Genomic DNA, 19123 nt, shown 5'->3' with positions numbered 1-19123 from the left:
CTTTTTGTTCTCGAGGTTTTTGAATGGAGAGGGGTGTGTAGTGTCTTCTAATCCATTATATTTCTTTTCTTTTCTTTTTGTAATTGAACAGCCATTCCGCGTTCTCGGAAGGGCTGTGTGAAATGGACACACAGAAGAGATGAGAGTATACACAGAAGAGATGAGAGTATACACAGAAGTGTATACACAGAATTGTATTAAGACCCTTAAGATGGAACCCCGCCCCCGCAATTGTACATGTACCCTGATAATAGGAGACACTCCTATCCTTGATATACCCATAGTTTATAAAAAAAATAAAAAGATACAAGACAGGATAACGGATGGACTACTACAATATCCGAAATAGGAGAAAAGATAGAAAAGTCCTTATGTCTTACCTGTGGGGAAGACATTTTGACACGCCGTGGCTTGATGCTTTGGTTGTATTTTTTTGATAAACTTTCTTACTCCAACCGATAGTTTGCTTTCTCTAAACTCAAATGGAAGTACAATAAGATATAAAAAGATTAACTAAATCCCTGGATTGCTCTTTTCTCATCTTGGCCTAAATGTGTCATCGCTATAGTGTTGTTAACAGCTTATAAATGTGTCATCGGCCCAAAAAAATGACTCTTAAAAGGGTAACGCGATGAAAAAAAATTTTTGAAATTTAAAATTGATATAAAAAAGGCTCGATTAGCTTTGCTTTTATTTCCTTGTAGACAAAAGCACTTAGAATTAAAAAAGGCTATAAACCACATAACAAATGGATGAAACTAGAAAGTTTTGGAACTTCGATGATATCACGGAGTTCGGTCGTATTGACGTCTTGAATAACTATGTACCGACCACGCTTGCAGCCCTCACGGTGGCTGCAGTTGGGTATAACATGTGCTCACGTTATTACAAATACAACGTCAAAAATGTAAAACTGAAACCTAGTCTCAGCCAAGAGCTTAACAGCAACACATCTGATGAAGAGTCACCACTCATTGGTGAGCGTAATGGGTACGGGACAGACCCTGATGTCGCCGAGACCCATTCGTCACTCCATGATAAACATTTCTCTATACGTAATATTAAATTGGATGATTCAAAGGGTAAGTATCATTTGATTAGACGTAACACACTCGAAATATTCAGAACAGTGACAGAACTTGTGCTGGTGGCTTTCCAATTTCTCTTACATTGCTCATTACTACTGAAGAGAGGGTCTCTCGGGGGTGATCTCCACCACTTCCACTTTGAGCCACTCGTGGTCACTTGGGGTGTGCTTCTGTGTCTTGTCTCGTTACGGGTGCTGAACTTAAAACAAACTAACAGATACGTGATAAAGTATGCTGGGAGCATCTGGCCCATCTCATGTGCTAATTATTTGGCTATTTTCACACAACAGATACTTCCCTTTAGATCAACTTTGCTTCATCATGTTCTAAATCACAGTTCCGCTAAATACTACCAATTACAATTCTGGATAAGTCTAATACTCTGTGCCCTCTTAGTTACATCCCCATTCAGAGATGAGTTACCAGTTATTTTTCAACCAGATATGGACAGGAAACCCTCCCCAGAACCAAGAACGTCTTTACTATCATTAATAACTTACCATTGGGTTGGAGGATATATTCGCTTAGCATACATTCAAGGAGGCTTGACACTGGATAATATCTGGTCAAATTGCTTTGAAGACCTGGCTGTCAACGTTGTAAAGGATTACAAGAAGTTTACGGAACGTCCCTCCATGAAGACAGCCAGGTTTGCTGTCCTTTTATTGACTTATTTCCTACCGATTTTCTTATTACAGTTCTCATTCACTGCTGTTGTAGGATGCCTGAAGTTTGCGCCCTCAATACTACTAAAGGAGATTCTTGATTTCATCGATGATAGAGAGAAAGGAAGTATGAATTTAGCCTGGTTTTATGTTATCACCATGTTTGTCTCAAGCGTTATTGTAGGTGTATGTGAAAATGCTTCATTGATGCTCGGTAGAAAAGTATGTGTTAGAATGAAATCTATTATCATTGCTGAAATATATAACAAGGCCTTGAGGAGAAGAATCACTAAACAATCTAAGACACAAGCCGATGAAGATGGCCCGGATCTAATTAGTCACGATGAAGTATCTCCACAAGAAGTCAATGATGTAACTCACACAGATGGAGACGAAGAAGCAGATACTGGTAGTTTAGGTCAAATTATTAACCTAATGTCTGTTGATGCCTTGAAAGTATCAGAGTTGTGTGCTTACTTGCATTTCTTCTTGGAAACATTCATAATGCTTACTGTTGCTTTGCTATTGTTATATAAAGTTCTTGGTACTGCATCCCTTCTAGGTATATTCCTAACGCTGGCTGTAATCCCATTAAACTTTCAACTTTACAATTATATAGGGTCTTTCGAACAAAAGAGTTTAGAGTTCACCGATAAACGTATAGAGAGACTCAATGAATCTTTTCAAGCAATCAGAATTATTAAATATTTCTCATGGGAGGATAAGTTCAAAGATGGGATAATGAAAATTAGAAAAGTTGAACTTGATTATTTATGGCAGAAATGTATTGTTTGGAGTGGTGTTACTATTTCATGGTTCTTCACACCAACTCTTATTACTGGTTGCACATTTGGATATATGATATTTGTCCAGAAGGAACATCTGTCGACTGCTTCAGCATTCACAGCACTGTCTTTATTCACCATGTTAAGGGATCCACTGGATATGGTCTCTGACATGTGTAGTTATTTAATCCAAACGAAAATCTCCCTTGATAGAATTCAAAAGTTTTTGGAATCTGATGAAACAGAAAAATACTCGCAACTTACGGTTGATCCAAATGGTACGCGTTTATCATTTGAGAATGCAACTATTACATGGGATAATGAGAAAGACACCTTTGTTTTAAGTGATTTGAATATTGAATTTAAAAAAGGAATGTTAAATGTTATCATTGGACCAACTGGTAGTGGTAAGACTTCAATATTGATGGGACTTTTAGGAGAAATGCAGTTACAATCCGGTAAAATTGTTGTACCAAGTTTGAAACCAAAATATGAGGAAATTAAAAACATTAATACGGTTACTAATTCCATGGCCTATTGTTCACAAGCAGCCTGGTTATTAAACGACTCAGTAAAAAATAATATTTTGTTTAGTAATCCATATGACGAAGAAAGGTATCAAGCAGTGGTTGAAGCATGTGGACTTCAAAAGGATTTTGAAATTCTGCAGGCTGGAGACTCAACAGAAATTGGTGAAAAAGGTATAACTCTTTCCGGGGGGCAAAAACAAAGGGTTTCTCTTGCAAGGGCCTTATACTCTAACGCAGGTTATATTTTACTTGATGACTGTCTAAGCGCTGTCGACTCACATACAGCGGCTTGGATTTATGATAAATGTATTACAGGTCCATTAATGGAAAATAGGACCTGCGTGTTGGTAACTCATAATGTAGCCCTCACAATGAAGGATGCAGACTATGTTATTGTGATTGATGATGGTAAGGTTAAAGACCAGGGTTCACCTAAAGATTTGCTTGCTAAAGGTCTCTTAGGGGATGATGAATCAATGAAAAGCACAATATTATCTAGAGATAACTCTATGGTTTCATTAAAAACCCATAATAAACTGGTTAAGAAATTATCTAAAAAGAAGGATATATCAGCTTCGCCAGCTCCACCACAAGTGGCAGGTAATTCAGGTAAGTTGGTTGAAGAAGAGAAAAAATCTCAAGGATTTGTTTCATTCTCTGTTTATAAATGGTACATTCAAATGTATGGTGGCTGGTGGACTTTGATCTCACTTGCCTCAGTTTTTACCATTATTTTAGCTTTACAAATTAGTCAAGCTTGGTGGGTTCGTCGCTGGACAATGGAAGCATTTCCTAATGATGGTTCAGAGGCCAGCTATATTTCGATGTCACGTAAGTCCTGGATGCTATCAGAAAACTCATTTAAAACCAGAAATAGTAAAGAAGAGCCAAAAAATCCAAAGAATATGGTTTATTACTTAGGCATCTATTGTTTGATTGGTGTTTCTCATTCTTTTATTGGTGGTTTGAAGACCTTGATAAATTCCTTATTTGGTTTAAATGCATCCAAAAAGATCTTTACCTCTCTGTTGGATAGAATTTTACAGGCAAAGGTGCGTTTCTTCGATGCCACCCCAACTGGAAGAATAATGAATAGATTTTCCAAAGATATGGAAGCTGTGGATGAGCAATTACCTCCATTGATTCAAGGTGTTTTTTTTGCTGGTATTGAGACGGTTATGACTCTGATGTTGATCAGTTTTATAACTCCTCAATTTACAGTGGTATCATTCATTATTATAGTAGCTTATGGTGCAGTTGGTTACTTCTATTTGAATACTTCAAGAGAGCTAAAGAGATTGGAATCCATCACAAAATCTCCAATCTTTCAACACTTTTCTGAAACGTTAATTGGTATTTCAACCATTCGTGCTTTTGGAGATGAACTGAGGTTTATCAAAGAGAATCTAGTTAAAATGGATAATAATAATATGACTTTCTATTACCTGTGGGTGGTTACACGTTGGCTAACTCTTCGTGTTCACATAATTGGTGCAACAGTAATATTTGCCTCCGGTTGTTTTATTTTGTTGAATATCGATTCAATAGATGCTGGTTTAGCTGGTATTTCGTTGACGTACGCTATCTCGTTTACGGAAGCAGCTGCTTGGTTAGTTCGTGAATATTCAGATTTAGATATGAACATGAACTCAGTTGATAGAATCCAAGAATACATGAAGGTTGAACAGGAAAAAATCCATGCCACGGGCGATGAAGCTGTTGCTCCTCCACCTAACTGGCCTGAAAAGGGTAAAATTCAAGTGACGGATTTATCATTGAAATATGCGCCAGGTTTACCACATGTTATCAAAAATGTTAGTTTTACAGTTGATCCCAAAGACAATGTTGGTATTGTTGGGCGTACTGGTGCTGGAAAATCAACAATTATTACTGCTTTGTTCAGATTTTTAGAGGCAGATACTGGGTTTATTAAACTGGACGATATCGATATAGCGAATATTGACCTAACGAGATTACGTCGTTCGATAACTATTATACCCCAAGATCCGACTCTATTTGCAGGCAGTATTCGTAGCAATTTGGACCCATATAATGAGTTCGATGATGAGCAAATTTTTACTGCTCTGAAAAGAGTTAACTTGATCAGCTCGGAAGAACTAGAAAGTAGTACTATTGATCTACAAAGCAATACCGCTAAAAATATTAACAAGTTCTTAAATCTTGAAAATGAAATTACACAAGGTGGTAGTAATTTTTCGCAAGGTCAAAGACAGTTGATGTGCTTGGCAAGATCGCTGCTACGTATGCCAAAAGTTATTCTACTGGATGAAGCTACAGCTTCAATAGATTATGAATCAGATGCCAAAATCCAGGAAACGATTAGAACTGAATTTGCCAATAGCACCGTATTGACCATTGCACATAGGCTTCGTTCGATTATTGATTACGATAAGATTTTGGTTATGGATGCAGGTGAGGTAAAAGAGTATGACCATCCATACACTTTGCTGTTGAATAAGAAAAGCATATTCTATAACATGTGTGAACATAGCGGTGAACTGAATGTCCTAATCGAACTAGCAAAGAAATCATTTATAAGCAGATTAGATGATCCTAAAAAATGAAGAAAAAATAAAGGAAAATTGGAGAATTTATTATAATACATGTTTTGATCAACTGTTTTCACTTTAATTATTATATATGTTGATTTTTTATAGTATATTTATCCTAAAATTAATTAGTAAAAGAACTCTCTTATAATAATAGTAAACTTTTATTTAGTTACAATTATTTTTGATCTAGGTATGGTTCCATATTGTCTAGAAAACATCTGTATCGTTCTGCTCTCAGATGTAATCGCTTCGCCAGCCTCATAGTACGCAAAATGAGGGCATCACAAGTTCCGAATAACTCTGGTAACGATAGATCAATAGTTAATTTATGTACGTTAGTAGTATCAAACTTTAGAGAGTCACGATACAGTGCCTCCAGTTTGATTAGAGACTCGGCCATGTAGTCCAATCGATCGATAATAACTATAACATTGCTGGGACTCGCTATTTCATCGGAAGATGAATGAGGATCCGTTTCGCAAGTTAGTAAATCCAACAGCAGTTGAGATTCCTGGGTAGTTACACCAATCCACTGTCTTAGTTTCGCGGATATTTGGTTTAAGATTAAAGTGACGTTGTCATTACTATTGGCATCAATGGCCAATTTCTGCTCCAGTATAGCCACTCGTTCCTCCAAAACATCCATACGAAAGGGAATATGAAATTATTTGGCAACAAACGAGTATATTACCGATATCGTCATGTACAAAACGTTCTTCTTCTTTTTGAATTGCTATTCAATTAAGAGTTGATGACGGACCTCAGTGTGTAGTGTCTGTATGCTCGGTAGGGCACGGCCACAAGGATTAAAGACCTCAGCACATTGTACGGTTTTCCACGTGCCCCGGGTAACATATTTTCTGTATCGGACTTTCAACATTCTTCGATATAACACCGATAGCAATAGAGAAGAGATTTTTCCGGTTATGTATTTTTTTCCCGTTTCGTGCAGTGAAAACGTCGCGGGACAGGGACCCTATGCATAGAATAACGCGGAGAAGCGTAATAGAGAAACCGGAAAAACTCTATTGTTTTTTTTTATAGAATCCTTAGAAAGTGCAGTAGGAAGGCTTTTTTCTTTCTTTTTTTTCTGTTATTGAGCGAATAAACAAGCACTGTTTAAAAGTGAAGAAAAAAAAATGGGTGCATTTTATAGATTTGACTATGTGTATTTAGGTTGAATCATATATAAATAAAGGCTTTAATTTTAGGATTGGGATTTACAAACCAGCAGATCTGATAGTAGAAGGCTAAAAAAAAACTGCATATCAATTTTTGGAATGAACTATAGTGATAACATTTGAGAAATATGTTTATATTTTTGATATTGATATCGGTTTGTTATGGGAACATTCTTGACGGAGCGCGGAGTGTACGGTACCATGGGTTCCAGAAGAAGGATCTGTGGGAGAACAATGCGGTGATGGCGTGTGCTACATATACGACGCGGCTGCCGTGGCTGTATGAGGCGCACAGCACGTCTTTCTACGAGCCTATATGTAACTATAAGCCGGCTATGGGTTCTTGGATCACGTGTATACATGATATGTTAGTTGATGATAAAGAGCTTGGTGAGAAGTCCTTTGATTACAGTTTTATTGCTGCCAACAAGCTGTGTTCTGTGGCTGAGGATATGGGTCATACACACCATTTGGGGTTTATGAACCTGACGGAGTACTATTCTGTGCTCCAGAATGCGTCAGACTACATACGGCGGTATAACGGTTCTGTTGCTGAGCCAATAAACTATCCTATTAGAGTGGAGAAGAGGATTCGGGAGACGACCTTGTATGCTTACCATGCTCATAGTTTCAATCTCGATAGGTCCAACGTGTACGGTGCACTGATGAATGTATATTTTTTGTTTGTGGTGGGTGTGCTGGGTGTGTTCCATTTCCTAGATCACATTGGCCTGAGGAAAAGATCTTCTAGACTCATGAACAAAATAAGAGCACAATTCTGCGTACCGGCACTCTTTGGGAAATCACACGCCCAATATGTGAACTTTAAAATTTTCCACGGTTTACTGCCGGTGAATGTGCTCCTACCGACAAGACTTGAGAGTTTAATTTTATTGGGATACTTTCTACTGCACATGATTCTTATAGCTACCGACTATGTTATAGACCCGAATAACGTATTGTTCAAATCTAAGAACTTACAACTAGTTAGATACCTCGCTGATAGAACTGGTATACTTGCATTTGCTCAGTTCCCCATAATTATTATATTTTCTACCAGAAATAATGTCCTGGAATATTTGACTGGTATGCATTACAGCTCATTTATAGCATTTCACAAATGGATTGGCAGGTTCATGACGATAGATGCCATTCTCCATTCTCTATTTTACACTGCATATTCTTTATGTTACCATACTTTTGAAAGTTCTAGAAAGCAAGCTTACTGGCAGTTCGGTTTCATAGCATTGGTCGTCACTTTAATTTTGTGCATATTCTCTCTCGGATACATGAGGGTTTATTTCTACGAGACGTTCCTGTATTTGCATATCTTCCTAGCCTTCCTACTGTTTGTATGCTGTTGGAAGCATGTAGAGAAAATCGGATGGGGACAATGGCTATGTTTCGCTATCTTCTTCTGGATTGTGGAGAAATGTACTAGGGTGTACAAGATATTGAGATTTGGATTCCCCGAATCTAAGGTTAAGATATACTTTGATGAACTAGGGAACCCAGAGTATTTGAAATTGATTGTACCAAAAGGCAAGGCACGCAAAAACTGGGTCGCTAAGCCGGGGCAATATGGATTCGTATATTTTATGACCCCTCTACATTTTTGGCAGAGTCATCCTTTCACAATAGAAGATGACGGATCTTTTTTAAGATTGGTCATAAGACCTAAGTCAGGGCTGACAGGTTCCTTGATTAATTATGTACTTAAGAATGGCATAAACGGAGAGATGCTTATGCGGGTCAGTATTGAAGGACCATATGGCTCCAATATTCCTTTAAAGCATTATGACGATGTCCTCCTATTTTCCGGCGGAAGTGGGATACCAGGACCACTAGCACATGCCATTGAGTGCCTGCCAATGACAAAACTATCCGAGAATAAATACGTAGAACTGGTTATTGTGGCTAGAGATACTAATATCCTAAAGGCTTACGCAAAGGATTTGTTGAAATTGAAGAACTCGCCTGTAATAGTGAGCCTCTACTTAACCACAAAGTTCAATACTCACAGAATGCAGAAATTTGATGTACCAGACTCTTCCACACCACTTTTACAGGAATCATCTGCAGCCTTTGTCGAATTACTATCATTCATACCAATCCACTACGGACGGCCCGACATTGCAAGCCTTATAAATGAACACTGTAAGGATGAATCGAGATCATTGGCAGTCGTAAGTTGTGGTCCACCTGTGTTAGTTGACAGTACGAGAAGTATCTGCACTAACAACATTAAAACTGCCAAGCACAAAAGCATAGCATATTACGAAGAGTTCCAATGCTGGTAATTGGAATTTTTTGCTCCTCAGAACTTCACATTATTATATTCCCACTTATTTGAAATATTCTACCGATTAGATAATGATTTTTTATAATTTCTTAATACATATTTGCATATTCATTGATAATTACAAAGCATTTTGATTGCTTCTAGCACTTTATATATTAGAATGACTTGAAAGGAGTTTAAGCATAACACCGACCGTGTGGTAAATTGGGAAAAAACCTAGCATAATATAGTATATTTATTAAAGATAAATATCAATTGAAACTGAAATACAGGACAGTAGTTATTGAACTCCTTTTATTAGTCCTAATCTCGTGTGAATGAAATGTCGTATTATACACGTACCCCATTGATTAGAGAATTTGTCAATAAAGTGCCACAAATCATTGTAAAGCATGAGGTTCTACAGCCTGGTGGTAGCTTCAAGAGCCGTGGTATTGGTCATCTGATAGCCATGGAATCGAAGAGGATCTCATCTAGTAACCCTGGTAAGAAGATCATGGTAGTCAGTAGTTCGGGTGGTAATGCAGGAGTTGCAGCATCTACAGCATCGAGGAATTTGAACCTTCCCTGCATGGTAACTGTTCCAACAACAACTAAACAGATCATGATCGATAAAATTCGATCTAGAGGTGCTAATGTTATTGTACATGGCAATCAATGGAGTGAAGCTGATGCGTTCTTGAAAGATAATATACTGAAGGATTTTAGCCATCCAGAGAGCCCGATTGAGGCCATCTACGTTCATCCATTTGAACATCCGCTGATCTGGGAGGGCCATTCCACTATGGTAGATGAGATGATTTCGGATTTGGACAGTGTGTCACTTGATAGGGTGAAAGCTATAGTATGTAGTGTTGGTGGTGGTGGCCTGTTCAATGGTATTCTAACAGGACTTGAAAGACATGACTTGGCTAGCAAAATCCCTGTCATTGGAGTCGAGACATGGGGATGTGAATCGTTTCACCAAGCATTGATGGCAAATAAACTAGTAAACCTGGATGCGATTACCTCGATTGCAACATCTCTTGGTGCTTCACAAATCAGTCCTAAAACACTTGAATTTGCAATGAAATATGACTCCAAATCTGTGGTACTAGAAGATAAGGACGTGATAAACACTTGTTTAAAGTATAATGATGAATATGGTAAGCTTTTGGAACCAGCTTGCGCCGCCTCATTGCATTTAGGCTATAATCCACAACTAATTGAACAAGCTCTCAATTGCACACTATCTAAGGATGACATAGTTGTTATAATTGCATGTGGTGGCCCAACAGTTAGTTTAAACGATCTAACTAATGATCTACAGAGGCTATCCGCTTAAAATAACTTCTTATTGCTAGAGATGATATGTTATATAAAATAATATTTAGTCAGTGCTGCTGCAGCGCTGTAAAGCTAAAGAAACACAGCTAATATTCTTCGTTTTAACTATTACTATCTTCGTTAAATGTTAAGGCAGCTTAACAACAACTATTACTAGTTGTTAACTGAATTAATAATATTTCAAATATATACTCTGCCCTAAATGTATACATCATTATTAACGACGTATAAAAATTTTCCCCAGGAAGGTGATGCGATGAGCTTCGTCGGCGCCAAAATGGTAATAAAGAGGAGCATAGTGATCAGCCCATTCATACTGCCTATTTGCAGATAGTTGAAGGATTTGTTTTAGTTGCCGAACTCTCTGTTGAAGAATCTTGCTAGGAAAATAAATTGAAGTCTTGGGTAGATACTGTTTAATATAATGAGTGGTAAGAACAACGTGAATGATTTTTCATCTGATGATGACTTTAGTGACAACGAAGGCGGTAACTTCCTGCTTCAGCAGAAGAAGAAGAGTGTTAGGGATGTGTTTGATAAAGAGGAGCACAGTGATAGTGAGGTAGAAGAGGAGGAGCAAGCCGATGAGGACAAGTCTGAGACGGTGTCTACAGAAGTAGTGTCGGGTGGAAAGCCGGAAGAAGAAGATGGTAACCGTTCCTTAAGCACGCAAGAGAGAGCCGAGAAACTGCAGTCTAAGATTGCCAAGATTATCCAGGTAAAAGCTGATAAGAAGAGTAAACACAAGACTGGTGTAATCTATTTGTCCCGTATTCCACCATACATGAAACCCGCTAAGATGAGACAGATCCTGAGCAAGTTTGGTGAGATCGATAGGTTATTCTTGAAACGTGAAAATGACATCAAGTACAAACAGAGAACTAAAGGTGGTGGTAACAAGAAGGTAATGTACGAAGAAGGCTGGGCCGAATTTATCAGGAAGAGAGATGCCAAACTTTGTGCGGAAACCCTAAACGGAAACATCATCGGTGGTAAGAAAGGGTCCTTCTACCATGACGATATATTGAACGTGAAATATTTACCTGGCTTTAAATGGGCTGACTTGACTGAACAAATTGCCAGAGAGAACGATATCAGACAGGCCAAATTGGAGCTAGAAATCTCACAATCTAACAAATTGAATGCTGAATACATCAGAAATGTTGAACAAAGTAAGATGATACAAAACATGAAGAGAAACCGGACCACTGAAGGAGAGGAAGAAGAACAGAGAAGACAGTTCAAACAACACAAAGTCTCTACAAACAGAGCTGACGCACCTGAATCAATCAAGAGTAAGAAGGCTGATGTAAAAGATGTTCTAACATCACTGTTGTGAACAAGCATACAGTAACATACTTGGTTAAAAGAACTGGATCAACCTCATACTACGAAATCATATTTATTTCATAAAGAAACCTAAATCGTGATTTGTCATGAACTACGATATTTGAGATTTCTTTTTTTCTTCACTTAGCGTCTGATATTTTACACAGCTTTGCTGCAGTGTTTTTCTGTGGATATTACAATAAAAAAAAATTTTTTTTAATGGGCCTTTTGGAAAATTTTATTTTCTGCGATGCTCATCGCAAAAGAAAATTTTATTTCTATTACTTATAGTTGCCATTTTCTCTTGAATTTTCACTATTTGTTTTAATGGGCTAATGCTATCTTTTTAAAAAGTTTTGAAATTGAATTAATAGTGAAGCACATTACAGCATCAAGAATAAATAACAATAGATAAATGGGTACTGGTAAGAAAGAGAAGAGCAGAAGAGCTCGTGAAGGTAACACTAAGGATGGTAACATCAGAGTTAAAGGTGAGAATTTCTACAGAGATTCTAAGCGTGTTAAGTTTCTTAACATGTACACGGGTGGTAAAGCACAAAGGAATAAGCATGGTGATGTGATTCGTGCTGCTGATTACCAGGACTCTACCATTCCAGATGCTCGTGTGGCACCTGATAGAAGGTGGTTCGGTAACACTCGTGTGATCTCTCAAGATGCCTTGCAGCATTTCAGAGATGCTCTTGGTGAGACCCAAAAGGACACTTACCAGGTGCTATTAAGAAGAAACAAATTGCCTATGTCTCTTCTTGATGAAAAGGATACTACAGAATCTCCAAAGGCCCGTATATTGGAAACTGAATCTTTTGACAAGACATTTGGTCCAAAGGCTCAAAGGAAGAAGCCTCGTGTTGCTGCTTCGAGTTTAGAAGAATTGGCCATGGCTACTAGCGATGACAATAAGACTTATGAGGAGAAGCAGGAATTGAAGACTACATTGGGTCTAATGGGTACTCAGCAGGATGAAGAAGATGGTTGGACACAAACCGCTAAGGAACATATTTTCAGTAAAGGTCAATCTAAACGTATTTGGAACGAACTTTACAAAGTTATTGATTCCTCTGATGTTGTTATTCATGTTCTTGATGCCAGAGATCCCATGGGTACACGTTGTAAGTCTGTCGAAGAATATATGAAGAAAGAAACCCCACATAAACATTTGATATATGTTCTAAACAAGTGTGATTTAGTTCCAACTTGGGTTGCAGTATGTTAAAACATGAATTTTTTTTTATCTTTACTAACGGATTAATTTATTTTTTTTTTGATTCTTTTATTTCTACTTTTTTGCTAACAATTGAAGTGATGTGATATTTGTGATCTTGGATCCCAAAACTCTTTGTCAGGGTGTTATTGCTTAATTGAATCGAATCTTATTTGATGATGTTTAATATACCATACAATAGTGCCTGTTACAGTTTTGGAAAATTAATACTATTCCTATCCCTTGGTTTCGTTCTGAAATCGCTTATGGGATAACTTAGAAGCATGGCCATCGTTCTGATGGTGTACCTTCGACTTTTTTGAATAGCGAGGACTCTATGAGTTGAAGAAATGACTATTTTCTATTGAAAATGATTGACCATTTGTTCGTAGTTGGAGAACTCACAATTTTTTTATATATTCTTTTTTGTTATCAAGATTACAACTCAACACACAATTAAACTAGCGAAAACGATGAAAGAATAATGAAAAACCAATAATCCGAATTACATTTCTATGGGATTTTTTTACTAACAAATAATCATGATTTATATCTTTCATTTTAATCAACGGCTCTACTGATTAATTTTTAGCATTTCCTGTTGAGTTAATAAGAAAAAGATTACGTCAACAACATATATGTTTAGGCTGCCTGGGTAAAACATTTATCTAAAGAACGTCCAACATTAGCATTCCATGCATCTATTACCAATTCTTTTGGTAAGGGTTCATTGATTCAGTTATTGCGTCAATTCTCTCAGTTACACACCGAAAGAAAGCAGATTTCAGTTGGTTTCATAGGTTACCCAAACACTGGTAAATCATCTATTATTAATACCCTAAGGAAGAAAAAGGTCTGTCAAGTGGCTCCAATTCCTGGTGAGACCAAGGTTTGGCAATATATTACCTTGATGAAGAGGATTTTCTTGATTGATTGTCCCGGTATTGTGCCACCTTCTACCAAGGACTCTGAAGAAGATATCTTGTTCAGAGGTGTTGTTAGAGTGGAGCATGTCACAAACCCTGAACAATACATCCCTGGTGTTCTAAAGCGTTGTCAGGAAAAGCATTTGGAGAGAACCTATGAGATATCAGGATGGAAGGATGCCACTGAATTCATAGAAATGCTGGCTAGAAAGCAAGGTAGATTACTAAAGGGTGGTGAACCTGATGAGTCTGGTGTCTCGAAACAAATCCTAAACGATTTCAACAGAGGTAAAATTCCTTGGTTTGTGGTACCGCCTGAGAAAGAAGAAAATGAGAATGAGAAGAAAAGAAAGCTAGACGATGAGAGCAAAGATGCTCAAAAAGTCAAGTTGACCAAGACTTCTTAAAAATCTCAAAGAAAAATAGAAATAAAAAAAGAGATAAAAATAAAAACCAAATAATTGCATATTCTGCTCTCGTCATAGCTTCTTTTTTTTTACAATTTCTTTTGTCTACACCTCCTCTGATTTTAATTTATTTTATCATTTTTAAAAAGAGAAAATGTCAGATATTTGTGATATTTTGATATCATCTCTCTTTTGATAGATAAAATATTTTTTTTGTTTTGTTTTTTTTCTTCTTTCACTTCTTATTACATATATTTATTATATTTTTTATTTTGGGACAAAAAGGAAAGCATCAATCATTAGTTATTTTAAACTACATGCCATTTATTATATTGATTATTTTAGTAATTTTTTTTTTTATTTCAATCTTTATTTGAATTTATTCTTTGTACACTATAATATTATAGATATGTTATTACATCGTTAGAGGCTATTATTACATTTCTATGTTATATTGGGTAATATTATAATGTTAATATAATACTATGATAATATAATACTGTGATAATATACCTATTAGTCTTTCACGTGACTTTGATGATCTTTCCAAGTTTTTGGCGGGCAGGTGAAAAATTTCCTGGCCGCTGGCTTTTGAAGGAGACCAAGAAATGAGTTTTAAACTTATCCTAAAGAGGGCCCTATAAACCATAGTTACACATTTCAAAGTAGTATATCAGTACTGTATTAGTGTATTCATTTAGGTCCTCTCTTTTTTTCTGGGTTCTATTCCACTGGACACGATATTAGAGGCATATACAAGGGGGAAAAATAAGGTACGCTTGAAGAATAATTATGATGCAGTCGATGAATGTTCAGCAACAGATGATGCCTGGTCATGAGCAAATGATGCACAGAGATGTAAATATGAACATGATGCAGTACTCACCTCGGTTGAATAGGGCGCGGATGAATGTTAATCAGCCAAATTTTCCAAATATGCAGATGGGTGTTCAGGATATTGGTAATCCTTATCTGAATGTTCAGGAGCAGGATAATAAGAGGACTATACAGGGGCAGATGCCGTTGCCCATGCAACCGCAGATGCAAATGCAGCACCAGAACCAAAATTTCAATATTGGTACACCAGTGAATACGTCTATTCCACCGGGACTTAACTTATACCAGCCACAGCAACGACAACAACAGCCACAACAACAGCCACAACAACAACAGATGCAGCCTCCACAGGCGCAAGGCCAAGTTCCAGGGCAACAACAGCAACAGGCACAACAGGCGCAGGTCGGTGTACAGCAGCAACCACAGAATGTAGCCTCTCTTGGCGGACAAATACCAAAACAGATGGCAACACCTTCTGCAGCAGCTGCTCTGCCACCAATGCTATTACCTCCTCCAAATCATCTATTTATAAGAGACGTGTGGAAGGGTAATTTGCATCGTGAGTTTGCATCTATAAGACGTCTTATTCAGCAGTACAACCATGTATCCATAAGCACAGAATTTGTTGGCACGACGGCCCGTCCGATTGGTAACTTCAGATCTAAGGCAGACTACCACTACCAAACTATGAGAGCAAATGTTGATTTCTTGAACCCTATTCAAGTTGGTCTTTCCTTAAGCGACGACAACGGTAACAAACCCGAAAACGGGCCATCCACATGGCAATTCAACTTTGAGTTTGATCCAGAGAAAGAGATGGTATCTAGAGAATCTCTAGAACTACTTACAAAGTCGGGCATTAATTTTGAACAACACCAAACCGTTGGTATTGACAAAAAAGAATTCGCACAACTATTGATGGACTCAGGATTGGTGCTTGATCCAGAGGTCACCTGGGTTACATACCACGCGGCATACGACCTGGGCTTCCTAATAAGCATACTAATGAACGACTCCATGCCAAATAACAAGGACGATTTCGAATGGTGGGTGCACAAGTACCTCCCAAACTTTTACGATCTGAACTTGGTATACAAGGCCATCCAAGACTTTAAACATCAAAACCAACAACAGCAGTACACATTGACCTCCCTGGCAGATGAGTTGGGAATCCCCAGATTCTCCATATTCACCACCACCGGTGGCCAAAGTCTATTGATGTTGCTCTCCTTCTGCCAGCTTTCTAAGATGTCACTACACAAACTGCCAAACGGTGCAGACCTACTGACCTACAGAAACGTCATCTACGGAATTGACGGTGAATAATTAGCAATATAACTGTAATATTTTCTTCATGTTTTCATTTTTTAAAAATAAAATTTTACTAAACAACGCACTCTCTTTAATTGTATATACACAAGTAAAAACATCCAATATGAAATGTTCCTCCAACCCCGGTATATTCGTCACGTGTGAACATCGTGTGATACGAGTCTCAGAGAGGAAGAGAAAAAAAATATCTCGACGGCGGGAAGAATTTGGCCAAATTTCTGCAATGGCCTATTGAAATATTTTAGTTTTATAAATTCATTTGGTAGGTATCAAGTAGGAAGTACTTTGAAGACAACAATAAGAGATTAGTATACTCTAAGATAGCATTGTTATAGAGTTTTTTTTTAGTTTTATAAAGTAGTTCTTTTTGGTAATAGAAAAAGAACATAACAGAAAAACAGGTGAAAAGAATACCTGAATTGCAGCCAGTTTGATTATTTTATCCGGAAAGATAGTTTTTAGTAACTGGGATACTTGTTTTTTTTGGTTAGCCTTTTTTTTTAGTGACATTGACATATAGAAGGCACGTTGTAAGCTACAAACTTGTATAACATTGAAAGTGAAATTCAACATTAAGAAGAAGAAGAAGAAGAAAAAGAAGAACTTTGCGAAATTTATACCATGGGCACCCCTACTATTCAAGAGATCAGTTATGCATTTCTACGCACATATTATGAGAGGATGAACAAAAATCCTTCGAAGATGTCAAACTTGTATTCTAACACTGCGGAATTGACACATATCAGTTACCAGGCAAAGATTGACGAGGACTCCGATGTTCTTCCAACTGTGAAATTGACCGGAAAGGATAATATTAGTAAGTTCTTTGTGAGAAATGAGCAGAAGGTTAACGATTTGAAGGTTAGACTTGAGACTTGTGACTTTCAAACCACTGGTTTGAACCACAAGGGTATCTTAATTATTGTCACCGGAGAGATGTTCTGGACAGGTACCCCTACGTACCGTTTCTGCCAAACTTTTATTCTTAATCCAACCCATGCTAGTAGTGACTCTTATGATATTACCAATGATATTATCCGTTTCATCAGTGATAGCCCAATTCCAATTCCTACTCCAAAAGCATCTAACCGTGAGGAAGCCAAAGGCAATATCGGACATAGTGTGAAGAAAACTGAATCGTTGCACGAATCACCATTATCAAAACCGGAAGTGGAGGAAACAAAGCTAGCCGAAGCTACCAAGGAGGATCAGAAAATCATTGCTAAGAAAGAATCTGTCCCTGTTACAAATATGGAAGAAAAAGAGGTACCAAAGAAGGCAGAGGTCTTGAAAACAGAACCAGTAAAGGAGAAGAAAATTGAGGAAAAGTATCTAGATGAGAAGAGACAAGATGAGAAGAAACAAGATGAGAAGAAGCAGGATGAGAAGAAACAAGATGAGAAGAAACAAGATGAGAAGAAACAAGAAGACAAAGAAGAATTGAAGAAAGTAGAAGAAAAAAAACCTCAGGAAAATGGTGCTGAGAAAGAGGACTCTAAGGAAAATGGTACCAACAAAAAATCAACCAATTCTTCTCCATCGGCTTCTACACTCTCGTCACAAGCTCAATCGAAAATGACATGGGCCAGTAAGTTATCACAAGACACAGCGGTCAATACCAAGGCTGGTTTTGTCAAGAATGAGCCAATTCAAACCGTTAAAGTAGAGGTTAGTACAGAGAGCTCACCTGAAGTTAACGGCTCGAAGAAAAATGATCGTAAACTTGATATGGCTACTAGAAAAGAGAACTCGAGCTCAAAATCTAAGAAGAAACCTGTATTCTGCACCGTTAATGAGAATGGATTCTTCCCTATTTACATTAGAGGTACTGCAGGTCTAAAGGAAGACAGATTGAGGAACACTTTAGAGAGTACATATGGTCCAGTTAAGAAGATCACTATGGCTGAGAATTTCTCTGTAGTTGATTTTGAATTGCAAAAAAGTCAAACAGAAGCCATTGAAACCAAGAAGATAGTCGTGGATGGTATCGAAATATACATGGAGAGGAAGACCATAAAGAAGACGCCGTCATCGTCTTCCTCTAGCAACGCATCCACATCATCTACTTCTCCGCCAGGATTCACCAACGTTCAAAAAGTGTATAGAAAGCACTCCGTTAAAAAGAAGGATTAGAACGCATTAAAATAAATATAACAATGAACTACGATACTTATATGACATAAACATTTGAAGAACCTTTTAAAATAAAGCGAAAAAAATCATAAAAACCAAAAATAAACTATAATAATAAAAACACAGAGCATTTAAATCATAAAGAAAGAATAAGAAAATTAAATTAAAATTTTTTATTTATCTAATAGCATGGGAAAAGAAAGAGAACCGGGGAATATAAATTAAAAACAAAAACATAATATATCAGCATACCCAGCAAATTAATTAAAAACAAATAACTAATAAGAAATCCTAATTCGATAGAGCTTTTATTTTTTTTTTCCTTTTATATTTTAATTTTTTTTGAACAACTCTCTTTGAAGAGAATTTTTTATCAAGATTATAGAAAGGAAATAAATAAAAATAGTCTCCCATCCTTTCCATTATCATTGTTTGTTATTTCATATCCACCTCTCACGTCTGTTGGGATTATCCCTCCAAAACTCCT

General features: G+C 37.2%; 7 protein-coding genes across 7 annotated transcripts; 6 read left to right on the top strand and 1 right to left on the bottom strand.

The window, feature by feature from the left end:
* Positions 1-748: 748 nt before the first annotated feature.
* RNJ42_00426 (ATP-dependent bile acid permease) lies at positions 749-5653 on the top strand (the record flags this gene model as incomplete). The annotated part of the gene is made up of 1 exon (XM_071050596.1): positions 749-5653. The coding sequence occupies one exon, from the start codon at positions 749-751 to the stop codon at positions 5651-5653; it is 4905 nt and encodes a 1634-aa protein (XP_070908386.1).
* Positions 5654-5816: 163 nt separating this feature from the next.
* Positions 5817-6287, bottom strand: RNJ42_00425 (uncharacterized protein; the record flags this gene model as incomplete). The annotated part of the gene is made up of 1 exon (XM_071050595.1): positions 5817-6287. One exon carries the CDS (start codon positions 6285-6287, stop codon positions 5817-5819), a length of 471 nt encoding a protein of 156 aa, XP_070908385.1.
* Positions 6288-6950: 663 nt separating this feature from the next.
* On the top strand, positions 6951-9122 carry RNJ42_00424 (ferric reductase family protein; the record flags this gene model as incomplete). Its single annotated transcript, XM_071050594.1, has 1 exon — positions 6951-9122. The coding sequence occupies one exon, from the start codon at positions 6951-6953 to the stop codon at positions 9120-9122; it is 2172 nt and encodes a 723-aa protein (XP_070908384.1).
* Positions 9123-9446: 324 nt separating this feature from the next.
* On the top strand, positions 9447-10448 carry RNJ42_00423 (serine/threonine dehydratase family protein; the record flags this gene model as incomplete). Its single annotated transcript, XM_071050593.1, has 1 exon — positions 9447-10448. The coding sequence occupies one exon, from the start codon at positions 9447-9449 to the stop codon at positions 10446-10448; it is 1002 nt and encodes a 333-aa protein (XP_070908383.1).
* Positions 10449-10874: 426 nt separating this feature from the next.
* Positions 10875-11789, top strand: ESF2 (RNA-binding ATPase activator ESF2; the record flags this gene model as incomplete). Its single annotated transcript, XM_071050592.1, has 1 exon — positions 10875-11789. The coding sequence occupies one exon, from the start codon at positions 10875-10877 to the stop codon at positions 11787-11789; it is 915 nt and encodes a 304-aa protein (XP_070908382.1).
* A 3337-nt stretch (positions 11790-15126) lies between these two features.
* Positions 15127-16497, top strand: POP2 (CCR4-NOT core DEDD family RNase subunit POP2; the record flags this gene model as incomplete). The annotated part of the gene is made up of 1 exon (XM_071050591.1): positions 15127-16497. One exon carries the CDS (start codon positions 15127-15129, stop codon positions 16495-16497), a length of 1371 nt encoding a protein of 456 aa, XP_070908381.1.
* A 627-nt stretch (positions 16498-17124) lies between these two features.
* Positions 17125-18636, top strand: BRE5 (Bre5p; the record flags this gene model as incomplete). Its single annotated transcript, XM_071050590.1, has 1 exon — positions 17125-18636. One exon carries the CDS (start codon positions 17125-17127, stop codon positions 18634-18636), a length of 1512 nt encoding a protein of 503 aa, XP_070908380.1.
* Positions 18637-19123: the final 487 nt, after the last annotated feature.

The sequence above is a fragment of the Nakaseomyces bracarensis genome (genome assembly GCF_045282275.1).
Source record: "Nakaseomyces bracarensis strain CBM3 chromosome Unknown Scaff3_0, whole genome shotgun sequence".
Taxonomy (NCBI): Eukaryota; Fungi; Ascomycota; class Saccharomycetes; order Saccharomycetales; family Saccharomycetaceae; genus Nakaseomyces; species Nakaseomyces bracarensis.
The sequence above is the reverse complement of the archived record's forward strand: the minus strand, read 5'-3'. Positions and strand labels throughout refer to the sequence as shown.